Source organism: Antennarius striatus, chromosome 7, assembly GCF_040054535.1.
Source record: "Antennarius striatus isolate MH-2024 chromosome 7, ASM4005453v1, whole genome shotgun sequence".
In the NCBI taxonomy this organism is placed as follows: domain Eukaryota; kingdom Metazoa; phylum Chordata; class Actinopteri; order Lophiiformes; family Antennariidae; genus Antennarius; species Antennarius striatus.
The window spans coordinates 24436194-24450384 of record NC_090782.1 but is presented as its reverse complement, the minus strand read 5'-3'; the positions used below and the strand labels follow the sequence as shown (position 1 = coordinate 24450384).

At 39.7% G+C, this 14191-nt stretch overlaps 1 protein-coding gene across 1 annotated transcript; it reads left to right on the top strand.

Annotated features, from left to right (window-relative positions):
• The first annotated feature begins 1321 nt into the window (after window positions 1-1321).
• Window positions 1322-6663, top strand: dph5 (diphthamide biosynthesis 5). The gene is made up of 7 exons (XM_068319021.1): window positions 1322-1613; window positions 3084-3208; window positions 3652-3760; window positions 4285-4405; window positions 4989-5028; window positions 5472-5575; window positions 5814-6663. The coding sequence occupies exons 1-7, from the start codon at window positions 1479-1481 to the stop codon at window positions 6044-6046; spliced, it is 867 nt and encodes a 288-aa protein (XP_068175122.1). The 5' UTR covers window positions 1322-1478; the 3' UTR covers window positions 6047-6663.
• Window positions 6664-14191: the final 7528 nt, after the last annotated feature.

Below are 14191 nucleotides of genomic sequence, written 5' to 3'. Positions count from 1 at the left end.
AGACTCCATCCATCTGCTCCTCAGCTGGGCCCCCCAATCAAGATGTTTGATCAGCGTCCAACAGCAGCGTGAATGTCTTGAACTTTTCTGGATGATCTCAGCTCCAAAATAACATCGAGACCAGAGGTGACACCGATCCTGTTCCTCCAGTCGGGCTCTAGAATCCTCTAGGAGCAGGAGCAGGATCAGGATCTGAGGCTGAAGAGAAACTGTTAACGGAGGGACATCGATTCTCTGGATGACTGGCGCTGAACAAGCCCCAAAACACGGCAACAAAAGACCGCAACCCTCATCTGCACCCCCACACCCTCCCCCAGAAAAACCAGAGGAGCCCATTATGTAATCGACCAACCATCCCAGTCATTAACTGCTTCCCAGCTAAAAAGAGGGAAGGAAGGGGGTTCAGGGGTGGGGTGGGGGGTTTGTCACGTGGTCCACAGAGGGTTGTTTACCACAACAAGGGGTGAACGAGAGATAAACAGACTGAGAAGAGAAAGAGAGGAAGAAAGGAGGAGAGGCAGCGTTTCCCACATCTCATTCACAACTCAACTGCTTTCACACGCCGTGCTGCCGGCCGCCGTTACCATGGAAACCACTGGAGAGAGAGAGAGAGTGGGGGGGGGGGTCCGTTTTTGGGCTGAGAAACATCATTTAGCCAAAAGTATAGAGACACGTCTATGTGATTGTGACGACTAAAGCCAAGTAAAACACAACTCCATCAAAAAGATAAAATAAATGAAAAGTAGATAAAATGTAGAAAATCGCAATTTTCCGTGATTAAGGCTCCAGGATCCGTCGCTCCGCCCAGATTTGAACGAACGTGGAATGAGTTCCTGTCTGACTCAAACCCAACCACAAAGTTTAGAGGAAATAATTTCTGTGGTTTATTTGTGTTCAGGAAAAAAAAGTCTGGAACAAGTTTCATATGACAACACTGAAGAAATTACACACAAAAAGAATCCCGGTTCTAGATCCGGTAGGAAAAAATTCCATGACCTTATTGCTGCTTTTACATTTTAATCAGCTTTATTTGTAGTTTTAAATGAAGATAAATCAAATGACTGTCTTATCTGAATAAATCCGTCATGCACTAAAAAAAGAGTAATTAAGCATATTAATAACATGAATTCGCTTATATAAGGTATGCCGAATTAAATATAACTTCAAAATAAATCAGTTTATGTAAATAAAGTTGTGTTTACTGCACAAATGTTGGTTAATAATCCATTAAATCTTAAATGCACAGATTTTTCATTGCAGTTTGGTTCTCCTCACACTGACGGAACGTATCACGGCTGCAGCTGTCGTAAAATGAAAACAGTTTACGTCATGCCGTATTCCAGTCGCTCAATTGAGACCACACGTGAAAGCTGGAGCGTCTCTAGCTGTCAGAAGAAGCGACTTCATGAGGCGGTTATAACGTGTGAGAGTCGTTGCATTAGAGACACCGACTCGATGCTGAGGGGGAAGCCGACAGGATGCTGTACCTGATCGGCCTGGGGCTGGGTGACGCGGCGGACATCACGGTGAAGGGTCTGGAGGCGGTGAGGAGCTGCACCAGGGTCTACCTGGAGGCCTACACCTCCGTCCTGACAGTCGGCAAGGAAGCTCTGGTGAGTGGGAAGAGTGAGCAGCTGTACAGCGGTGTGTGAACTACAGTACAGCGGTGTGTTAGCTACAGTACAACGGTGTGTTAGCTACAGTACAGCGGTGTGTTAGCTACAGTACAACGGTGTGTTAGCTACAGTACAGCGGTGTGTTAGCAGCTGTACAGCGGTGTGTTAGCTACAGTACAACGGTGTGTTAGCTACAGTACAGCGGTGTGTTAGCTACAGTACAGCGGTGTGTTAGCTACAGTACAGCGGTGTGTTAGCTACAGTACAGCGGTGTGTTAGCGGCTCTACAGCGGTGTGTGAGCTACAGTACAGCGGTGTGTTAGCTACAGTACAACGGTGTGTTAGCTACAGTACAGCGGTGTGTGAGCTACAGTACAGCGGTGTGTTAGCAGCTGTACAGCGGTGTGTTAGCTACAGTACAGCGGTGTGTTAGCAGCTGTACAGCGGTGTGTTAGCTACAGTACAGCGGTGTGTTAGCTACAGTACAACGGTGTGTTAGCTACAGTACAGCGGTGTGTTAGCTACAGTACAGCGGTGTGTTAGCTACAGTACAACGGTGTGTTAGCAGCTGTACAGCGGTGTGTTAGCTACAGTACAACGGTGTGTTAGCAGCTGTACAGCGGTGTGTTAGCTACAGTACAACGGTGTGTTAGCTACAGTACAGCGGTGTGTTAGCTACAGTACAGCGGTGTGTGAGCTACAGTACAGCGGTGTGTGAGCTACAGTACAGCGGTGTGTTAGCTACAGTACAGCGGTGTGTGAGCTACAGTACAGCGGTGTGTGAGCTACAGTACAGCGGTGTGTTAGCTACAGTACAGCGGTGTGTGAGCTACAGTACAGCGGTGTGTTAGCAGCTGTACAGCGGTGTGTTAGCTACAGTACAGCGGTGTGTTAGCTACAGTACAGCGGTGTGTTAGCTACAGTACAGCGGTGTGTTAGCTACAGTACTGGTTAATGCAGTACGTAACACACTGCTAAAGTAGTCATTAACCAGCTTAAGTACTGGTTAATGAATTACTTTAGCAGTATTTTAAAATCTCATGTCTGTTAGCTCAATTAGTTGGTAATAGCTACTTTAGCATATTAGTTTGTTTTAGCTATGTGTTATCTTGGCAGTTTGTCGTCTTCATGAGCAGTGCTATGTCGTTCTCAGGAGCAGTACTATGTCGTTTTTAGCAGTACTATGTCGTTCTTAGGAGCAGTACTATGTCATTTTTAGCAGTACCACGTCGTTTTTAGCAGTACTATGTCGTTTTTAGCAGTGCTATGTCGTTCTCAGGAGCAGTGCTATGTTGTTGTCAGGAGCAGTGCTATGTTGTTGTCAGGAGCGGTGCTATGTCGTTCTCAGGAGCGGTGCTGTGTCATTTTTAGCAGTACTATGTCGTTCTTAGGAGCAGTTTTTAGCAGTGCTATGTCGTTCTTAGGAACAGTACTATGTCATTTTTAGCAGTGCTATGTCGTTCTTAGGAACAGTACTATGGGAAGGAGTTGATCCTGGCGGACCGGGACCTGGTTGAACAGGGAGCAGCTGAGATCCTGCAGGATGCTGATGTCACTGACGTGGCCTTCCTGGTGGTGGGCGACCCTTTCGGGTGAGTGGGCGACCCTTTGGGTGAGCGGGCTCGGTCACGTCTCGGGTGTGTGTGTCCGGCGGCTCGTATCGATTCTGCTGCGTCGGCGTTCCGGGCGACCGCGGCGCTCTGGGAGCAGCTCGGCCTTCGCCTCCAAACCACCAGATTCCTGTGAGAGTTAATCACAGAGCTGCGGCTGCGGTCAGAGACGCTGCTGGGAATGTTGGTTCAGTCGCTCACATGAAGGGATGACGCGCCTGATTGGCCTGCTGAGGGCCAATGTGGTGCTTTTACTTTTCATCAGGCGCTGGTTGGACCGCTGACCTCAGCAGCTGTGTTACTCTGTGATTAGTGTTACCAACGCAAACCTGACAGCATCTGGTGTAGCAGTACTGGTAGTACTGCTAGTTCTACTACTAGTGGTAGTACTAGCAGTAGTGAGGGAGGTCTTTGTCTTGTTGCAGAGCCACCACCCACAGTGACCTGGTCCTGAGAGCAGTGAATGCTGGGATAGCATACAAAGTCATCCACAACGCTTCCATCATGAACGCGGTGGGCTGCTGTGGTCTGCAGGTACGTCACAAATCGATCTGTGTGCCCTGAGCTGGGTCTCACAGGCAGATCTGCAGTGAACTTGATGTTTTTAGATTTTGACTCTTTTTTTTCTTTAAAAGAGATTGTACAAAATGTCAGGATGTGAAATGAATTTGATGAAACCGTCTCAGGAGACGGGAACGTTCCGTCTGCCTGGGAGTCACGACTGAGGGCACCAACCCTCTGCTTGTGTCCCATCTGCTGTTGGAAGACATTAACCTGATGTGATGTTCCTGAACATCACCTCATCAATAACTGACCTGTCAGAGCAGCCAATCAGAGAGCAGGACCCATCTGTCCACTAACACACAAAGAGATTAGCGCTCATGCTAACAGAGCTGGTAGCGTCTCCACTGGGGGGTCGTTCTTATGTTAATGAGGGGCGGGCTATGTAAATACACTCCGCTGGGAGTCAATCCCATCAGCCCCTGCTCTCTGAGGGGTTATTATGATATCACTATGATGATTTTGTGTGTGTGTGTGTGTGTGTGTGTGTGTGTCAGCTGTATAACTTCGGGGAGACGGTGTCGGTGGTGTTTTGGACAGAGACGTGGAAACCAGAGAGCTTCTACGACAAAATCTGTAAAAACAGAACAGCTGGACTACACACACTCTGTCTGCTGGGTGAGACGCACACACACACACACACACACACACACACACACACACACACACACACACACACACACACACACACACACACACACACACACACACACACGAGTTAATAACTGATGCTGCGGCAGTCTAGAAGGGAGAAGTCAGCTCAAGTGGGTGGGGCAGGACACCATCTACGTTGGGGTAGATCCCAGACCTGGGGTATCTCTTTATTCAGAGACCATTAATCAACCCCCCACCATCCCCAGACATGGGGACCCCAGGGACCCCCTCCCGTTAGACACAGTCCAGTGGGGGCAGAATAACCCACTGGTGACTTTTGGTGTTTGTGTGTGTGTGTGTGTGTGTGTGTGTGTGTGTGTGTGTGTGTGTGTGTGATCTGATTCTTATATTTTCTCATGTCTGATAAAATGAGATGATCTTTTCTCACTCATCTGGCGTTGATTTTTTAAAACCATCACTTCCTGTTTCCTGGGGGCGGGGCTCATTAGAGCTGATTTCCTGTTTGCTACGAAATTAATTTCCTGACAACTGACGTGAACTTGTTTGTTTCTGAGCGTTAACTTCGAACCGTCTGTCTTCTTTCCAGACATCAAAGTCAAAGAGCAGAGCGTGGAGAACATGATGAGGTAAGAACCCCGATGATGTCATCACGATGTCATGTTTGGCGTTCTGCAGTGAACCTCACGGTGACACGAGAACCCCAAGACCTCTGGTTGCCACCGGTAACGATGCTGGAGAGGATCTTTAAATATGATTTGTGTAAACGAACCGGAGGATCAAGATTCCAGAAAACCAAAAAGTGAGCTGGAAAATCTGTTCAGGAGTTTTATGTAATTTGGAAAATGTTGAAAAATGATCCGTCTGGGATTAGAAGAGAGGAAAATAAACCACATGAATTTAAGGGATTCTTTCCTTCAGGCGGGACTGAAGAACATTCTGGGTTCTGAGTTTTTCGATCTGGTTTGAATGTTAAATCCTGATTGGTCCATTGTTTGTTGTTTACAACGCATCCCGAATTGTAAACATGTCAATAAAAGTCAGGTGTTTATTCTGTTTATTCACGCTCCAGAGGGAAGAAGATCTACGAACCTCCTCGCTTCATGACCGTCAGCCAGGCTGCAGATCAGCTGATCCAGATCATCCAGAGGAGGCGGGTGGAAGGGGCGGAGCTAGGTGAGAGACACCCCCCCCATCTGATTGGCTCAAGAGATCACACAAACACGCAGCTGAAAGTACTTTGGTTTTTATCAAACAGCCCCGTCAGGTTAATGCGTCGTGGTGCGAAGCTCCACCCATCAGTCACATGACCAGAGGTCATCTGGTGGTTGTTCAAAATAGTTTAAACTGCTAAATGCGAGTTAGCATAACCTGAATGCTAGCTAACGCTGTCGCCCCCCCACCCCCCCTCCAGGTGTGACGGAGGACACGGTGTGTGTGGGCGTGGCCCGACTCGGCGCCGACGACCAGAAAGTCTGCACTGCAACGCTGCAGCAGCTGGTGTCACATGACCTTGGCGGGCCGCTCCATTCGCTGGTCATCACTGGGCGACTCCACCCACTGGAGGTGGACATGCTGCGAGTGACCGCAGAACCAGCGGCGCTACAACACCTGCAGACGGTGGACAGCTCCACCTACTGGTCGTAACTCAAGTTTTTGTATCGTCTTCTTGTGGGGGATGGTCCTCAGGACGAACCAGAAGACCGATGTTGAATTCTGGGAAACTGTTCAGTGTGATGTCATCAATAAAAAAAAGGAGATCAATATTCATGTCAACAAAAAAGATATTTATTGCAATTTTTTTTTTTTTTTTAACTTTAGAGCCACTGACTAGTCACATGGTTTGGCACTTAAAAATAAATTGTCGTCACTCCACGAACCAATCAGATGGCAGCAGTCTGGTCCAGCCGTGATTGGTGGAGGGATTTTGTGAACAGGAAGCAGGCTCAAATTGTCTTTGATTCATGATGAAGGAACTTACCCACAATGCTTTGCTCTAGTTTAAGCGCCAGCATCTCTGTGAAGATGTGCATTCAAATACCAGTGTGAAGAAGTGGTGCATTCAGGGACCTGTGTCAAAATGCGGTGCATTCAGACTTTATACCAAACATGAAAGCAAATGTATTGGTATTATAAACGAAGTGCACCCATCAGAGTTCTCCCACCAGGGGGCAGCGCATCCCGGTCTGACCCAGAACTGGCGTCTTTGGTGACGAATGAATGAATGAATGAATGAATAAACTTCATGACTAATAAAGAAACAGACAAACAAATATCCAGCTGTCAGCATGTTCATCAACGCGTCTTCGACCTGGAGCTGTTATACGTCAGAAAATAGCCACACGACAACGCAGACCTGGTGTTTTCAAAAAACTTCACTTTTGCATTTTCGTCCCGGACATCTGCGTTGTGTTGTCGTGTGGACGAAAGTCGTAACCACAACAAAAAGTCTCGCCGCCCATACTGTTGACCAAAAAAAATAAATATTTGGACCGGTCGACTGTACAAAAGAAATTTTGAGGACAGACTGACAAAAAACATTTTTTTTAGAATTTTTGTTTTTCCCAAAAAAAATTAAAAAATTTATTGCAAAAAATAGTTTTTTTCACACAATTTTTATTTTTTTTCAGCCGGATGACAGGTTGGAAAAACACATTTCTGAGACCCATCAACCATTCAAAAAATTTTTATTTTGGACTGTGCAACCGACCAACAAAATTTTTTTTTTAACGAACTGTCCGACCAGACTGTGATCAAAAGAATATCATTTTTCACACCAAACAATTTTTCCCCAAAGAAAAATTCTACAAAAAAAATATTTTTCCAAATAAGTTTTTTTCTTGTTAGTGGGAATTTTTTTTTTGTTCGAAAAAAAAAAAAATTCCATATAAATTTTTTCCCCCCAAATATTTTTCAAAAACAATTTTTTTCCCCAAGCAGACACAGAATTGTTTTTGAAATGACTGACCAATCAAAAATAAAGTTTTTTTTGACTGCTGTTGGGTCAAAAAAGTGGTATTTTTACCAACAAAATTTAAAATTTGTAAAGCATTTTTCAAAAGATTTTTACCAAAAAAATTTTTTAGACCGGCCGACCAGTTGGTCACACTTTATTTTCACACTTTATTTTCAAGTGATCAACCAATAAAGAAAATCTTTTTGACCAGACATTTGGTCCACAAATTGGTATTTTTCATACCCCAAAATTTTTAATTGCAAAAAAAATTTTTACTAAATAATTTTTTTCAAAAAACTTTTTTCCGAAAACATTGTTCTAAATATAATTTCTAAAAATGTGCCAGATTTTTTTTTTCTCGACAAACTTTTTTTTCTGGTTGGTAGGAATTTAAAAAGGAAAAAAAATGTTCTTCCCTCCAAAAAAATTTTTTTATATCAAAGATATTTTTTTGAAGGGATTGACTAAAAAACAAATTTGCAGATTGACCCCAAAATTTTTTTTGGACCAACAGACGGAAGAAAGAAAAAACATTTCAGACGGACAGACAGGTATGAAAAAATGAATTTCTGGGACCGACAGATGGACCAAAAAAAATTTATTTGGACCGATCGACCGTACAAAATAAATTTTGTTGTCCGACCAACGAAGAAGCTTTTTTCTTGACCAGTCAGTACAAACAAAAATTTATTTTTTCCAAAATCCCCCCCCCAAAAAAAACAAAAAATTTTGAGGACCGACCAAAAACAAATACTGTTTAGAATATTTTTTTCCAAAAAAACAATTGTTTATTTTAAGAAATAGTTTTTTTTCCTAAGGAAAAAATTTTTTTTTAAGATCAACCGACCCACAATTTTTTTTTCCAGCTAAATGACAGTTTGGAAAAAAAAATTCTGAGACCCATCAACCATTCAAAAAAAATTTTTTTTGGACCTTGCAACCAACCAACAATTTTTTTTTCGACGAACTGAAAAAAAAAAATTTCCGAGTAGACTGTCATCCAAAAACATTCATTTGTCACACCAAACAATTTTTTTCCAAAAAAATTTTCTAAAAAAAATTTTTTTCCCAAAAGTTTTTTTTCTTGTTAGTGTGAAATTGTTTGAAAAAAACAATTTTCCATATAAATTTTTCCCCGCCAAATTTTTTTCATAACAAAATTTTTTTCTCCAAATGGAAAAAAAATTTGTTTTTGAAATGGCCGACCAACCCAAAAAAAATGCTTTCTTTGACCGCTGTTGGGCCAAAAAAAGGTATTTTTCTCCCCCAAATGTTTTTTTTTTTTTAATTCTTATTGAAAAATTTTTTTTAGACCCTCCGACCAGTTGGAAAAAACACTTTATTTTAAAGTTATGACCAATAAAAGAAAATCTTTTTGACCAGACATTTAGTCCACAAATCGGTATTTTTCATACCCCCAAATTTTTTATTGCAAAAAAAATTTTTGCAAAATAATTTCTTCCAAAAAAAAATTTTCCCAAATTTTTTTTCCGAAAACATTTTACCAAAAACAATTACTAAAAAGTGTCAATTTTTTTTTCACAAAAAAGTTTTTCTGTGGTCGGTAGGAATTTTAAAAAGAAAACAAAATGTTTTTTTCCCTCGAAAAAATTTTGTTATATAAAAAATTGTTTTTGAAGTCAAAAAAATTTGAAGATCGACCGCCAAATTTTTTTTGGACCAACAGACAGAAGAAAAAAAAAGTATTTCAGACCGACAGACAGGTATGAAACAATGAATTTCTGGGACAGACAGATGGACCAAAAAATGTATTTGGACCGATCGACCATACAAAAGAAATTTTGTTGTACGACCAACAAAAAAAAATTTGTTTGACCAGTCAGTAGTAACAAAATTTATTTCTTCCAAAAAAAATTTTCCCCCTCCAAAAACATTTTTGAGTGACATAAAAACCTTTTTTTAAATTGGGTGGGGGAGGGGGTTTCTTGTTTGTTTGGAAAAAACATTATTTTCCAAATAAATATTTTCCCCCCAAATTTAAAAAAAAAAATTTTTTTCACTCAAAAAAAGATTTTTTTTTACATCAAAAACATTTTCTTTGAAGTGCCCGACTAAAAAAAAATAATTTAGAGATCGGCCCCAAATATTAGTTTTTGACAGACTCATGGATGAAACAAAACATTTACGACCAGCAATTATGTGTGAAAAAATGAATTTCTGGGACCGACAGATTGACCAAAAAATTTTTATTTGAACTGATTGACTGTAAGGGCGGCACGGTGGCGCAGTGGGTAGCGCTGTTGCCTCACAACACGGCAGACTCGGGTTCGAGTCCCTTTCTGTGCAGAGTTCGCATGCTGCCCCCTCAAAAAATTATTTTTTCGGCCAACTGACAGGTTTGAAAAACAACTTTCTGAGACCCATTAACCATCTAAAAAAAATTTTTTTAAACTGACTGACTAACCAAAAATATTTTTTAGGCTGACCTACTGTCAACATGGTGAAAAACATTTTTCTACAACTAACCGGTCAGTCATTTGTTCTAGTTGAAAAAAAATTTTTTTAGACAGAACAACCAACCAACTAAAAACATTTTTAGAAAAAACCTTTTCATGGGCTGACTGACCAAAAAAAAAAATGTTTTCGACCATTTTTTTTCCCCCTCGAAAAGCCTATTTTTTCCTACCGAAAGTTGTTTGACCAACTGACCGACTGGTCGGGAAAAAATAATTTCTTTGAAGTGACCAAAAAAAATTTTTTTTTGGACCAACCGACTGACCCAAAACATTTTTTCAGACTGACCCACATACATTTTTTTACACCCACCAACTGGTGGAATTTTTTTTTGACAGACCGAGAAAAACATACGTTTTGGACCAGCCGACAGACCAAAAAAATTTTTTGTTCGACCAGACATGCAGTACAAAAAAAAAATTTCCCCAAAAATATTGTTTTTACAAAAAATAAAATTTTCTTTAGACTGAATGGTGTCTTGGAATTTTTTGTAATGAAGGCAATCACAAGGAATTGTATTCAACATTTTATTTCACGTTGCTGCAGTGGAAAGTGGGTGACAGATACCAGTCAACCTGTAGGCTGGGTTGAACCAAATCATTATTCAGTGAGTGATCAGTTTTATATGGGAGAGATATATGCAAAACAAAGCTCTCCCTATGAAATAAATGACACTTAATCCGATACATTCGGTGGGAAAGACAAAGGAGGAAGCTTCTCATGGGCCTGGCCTTGGAGATTAACAAGTAAGATAAAAACATGAATGAAGTGGGCAGTTTTAATGAATGAGATACAAACGTGAAACACAGTATTCTTCTGTGGCGACAGTAGTTGAAATTCTTCCATTACATTTCCCGTCAAGTACGGTCAGGGGTAAGGGAGCAGGAGAAACTATCAGCAGCAGTATTATTGGTGAAAGCTGAAACCTTTCATTCTTACCACAAGACAGGTAAAGTCACTTTAATCGATATCAGGATGAGGATACATTAGCCACGGGGGCTAAAAATGCTTGAAAAGAAGGGTGCATTATTCTTAATATTTTTATTCTAAATACAAAATAAAAAGATTGCAAATACTGAGAGTCCAAAGAATAAGCAAGATCAATGTCAATATCAATTCTTATATCAATATCAATTGTTTATATCAATTGTGTATATCAATATCAATAGTTTTTGGACTGACACACTGAAAACAATGTTTTTAAAAAAAAAAAAATCTTTGACAGCTACTGACCTTTTTTTTTTTTTTCAACAGACCCCCAAAAATTCTTTGTCAATCAACCAACCGGCCAAAAAACCCCCATGTTTCGAATAGATGTTATGTCACAAAAACTTTATATTTAACCCCCCCAATTTTTTTTCAAAAACAACATTTTTTTGGGGGGCAGAAATTTTTTTTCTCCCTAAACAAATTTTTTGTGCCTCCAAAACATATTTTTTTCCAAAAAACTTTCTTTTTCCAAAGAACCAAATTTTTTTAAAACACTTTTGTTTTGGAAACTTCTTTTGAAAAAAAAATTTTTGAGGGCATCTGACCGTTTTTTTTTTTTTGCATCGACAGACCCCAAAAATTCTTTGTCAATCAACCAACCAATCAAAAAAACACATTTGTTTTGAATTGATGTTAAGTCACAAAAACTTTATATTTAACGCCCCCACCCCCCCCAAAAAAATTTTTTTTCAACATTTTTTTTTTGGGCAAAATTTTTTTCCCACCAATGTTGTTTTTGGGAATTTTTTTCTTTCCAAACAAATTTTTGTCCCTCCAAAACATTTTTTTTCCAAAAAACCTTTTTTTCCAAACAACCAAATTTTTTTTTCCGAAAACTTGTCTTATGGAAACTTCTTTTGAAAAAAATTTCTTTGAGAGCGTGTGACCGTGTTTTTTGGCTCGACAGACCCCCAAAAATTCTTTGTCAATCAACCAACTGACCAAAAAAACCCCATTTGTTTCAAAAAGATGTTACATCACAAAACTTTATGCTTCACCCCCCCAGATTTTTTTTCAAAAACAACATTTTTTTTTGGGGCAGAAATTTTTTTTCTCCCCAAACAAATTTTTTGTGCCTCCAAAACATATTTTTTCCAAAAAACAGTTTTTTCCCCAAACAACCAAATTAAAAAAAACAAACTTTTGTTTTGGAAACTTCTTTTAAAAAAATTTTTTTTTGAGAGCATCTGACCGTTTTATTTTTTTTGCATCGACAGACCCCAAAAATTCTTTGTCAATCAACCAACCAACCAACCAAAAAAACCGCATTTGTTTCGAATTGATGTTATGTCACAAAAACTTCATATTTAACGCCCCCCCCAAAAAAATGTTTTCAACATTTTTTTTTTTCGGCAAATTTTTTTTCCCGCCAATGTTGTTTTTGGGAATTTTTATCTCTCCAAACAAATTTTTTGTCCCTCCAAAACATTTTTTTTCCAAAAAACATTTTTTTCCAAACAGCCAAATTTTTTTTCCGAAAACTTGTCTTATAGGGGGGTCAAATAAAGTGATTTTTGTGGTTATTGGTGGGTCAATACAATTTTTAATTTTTGTTGACCCGCGGGTCAAGAAATTTTCTTTTTCCATTGACCGGCGGGTCAATAATTTTTTTTTTTTGTCATGACCTGCGGGTCAAATAAAAGTGCTTTTGGTTGAAAGGGGGGTGAAATAAAGTCATTTTTGTGGTTATTGGAAGGTCAACATAATTTTTCATTTTTGTTGACCCGCGGGTCAAGAAATTTTCTTTTTCCATTGACCGGCGGGTCAATAATTTTTTATTTTTTTTTCATGACCTGCGGGTTAACTAAAAGTGCTTTTTGTTGAAAGGGGGGTCAAATAAAGTCATTTTTGTGGTTATTGGTGGGTCGATAAAACTTTTATTTTTTGTTGACCCGCGGGTCAAGACATTTTTTTTTCCATTGACCGGCGGGTCAATGATGTTTTTTTTATTTTTCATGACCTGCGGGTAAAATAAAAGTGCTTTTGGTTTAAAGGGGGGTCACATGAAGTCATTTTTGTGGTTATTGGTGGGTCAATGTAATTTTTAATTGCTCTTGACCCGCGGGTCAAGAAATTTTCTTTTTCCATTGACCGGCGGGTCAATAATTTTTCTTTTTTTTTTCATGACCTGCGGGTCAAATAAAAGTGCTTTTGGTTGAAAGGGGGGTCAAATAAAGTCATTTTTGTGGTTATTGGAAGGTCAATATAATTTTTATTTTTAATTGACCCGCGGGTCAAGAAATTTTCTTTTTCCATTGACCGGCGGGTCACTAATTTTTTTTTTTTTTCATGACCTGCGGGTCAAATAAAAGTGCTTTTGGTTGAAAGGGGGGTGAAATAAAGTCATTTTTGTGGTTATTGGAAGGTCAATAAAATTTTTATTTTTTGTTGACCCGCGGGTCAAGACATTTTTTTTTCCATTGACCGGCGGGTCAATAATGTTTTTTTTATTTTTCATGACCTGCGGGTAAAATAAAAGTGCTTTTGGTTTAAAGGGGGGTGAAATAAAGTCATTTTTGTGGTTATTGGCGGGTCAATATAATTTTTAATTTCTCTTGACCCGCGGGTCAAGAAATTTTCTTTTTCCATTGAACGGCGGGTCAATAATTTTTTTTTTTTTTCATGACCTGCGGGTCAACTAAAAGTGCTTTTTGTTGAAAGGGGGGTCAGATAAAGTCATTTTTGTGGTTATTGGTGGGTCAATACAATTTTAAATTTTTGTTGACCCGCGGGTCAAGAAATTTTCTTTTTCCATTGACCGGCGGGTCAATAATTTTTTTTTTTTTCATGACCTGCGGGTCAATTAAAAGTGCTTTTGGTTGAAAGGGGGGTCAAATAAAGTCATTTTTGTGGTTATTGGTGGGTCAATATAATTTTTAATTTTTGTTGACCTGCGGGTCAAGAAATTTTCTTTTTCCATTGAACGGCGGGTCAATAATTTTTTTTTTTTGTCATGACCTGCGGGTCAAATAAAAGTGCTTTTGGTTTAAAGGGGGGTCAAATAAAGTCATTTGTGGGTCAATATAATTTTTAATTTCTCTTGACCCGCGGGTCAAGAAATTTTCTGTTTCCATTGACCGGCGGGTCAGTAATTTTTTTTTATTTTTCATGACCTGCGGGTAAAATAAAAGTGCTTTTGGTTTAAAGTGGGGTCAAATAAAGTCATTTTTGTGGTTATTGGTGGGTCAATATAATTTTTAATTTCTCTTGACCCGCGGGTCAAGAAATTTTTTTTTCCATTGACCGGCGGGTGAATAATTTCTTTTTTTTTTTCATGACCTGCAGGTCAAATAAAAGTGCTTTTGGTTGAAAGGGGGGTCAAATAAAGTCATTTTTGTGGTTATTGGTGGGTCAATATAATTTTTAATTTC

Excerpts from the sequence above, each read along its gene's own strand:
- dph5 (XM_068319021.1), top strand. The coding sequence starts at position 1,479 with ATGCTGTACCTGATCGGCCTGGGGCTGGGTGACGCGGCGGACATCACG. Across the intron at positions 4,406-4,988 it reads ACACACACTCTGTCTGCTGG|ACATCAAAGTCAAAGAGCAG; the intron begins GTGAGACGCACA and ends TCTTCTTTCCAG. Across the intron at positions 5,576-5,813 it reads GGTGGAAGGGGCGGAGCTAG|GTGTGACGGAGGACACGGTG; the intron begins GTGAGAGACACC and ends CCCCCCCTCCAG.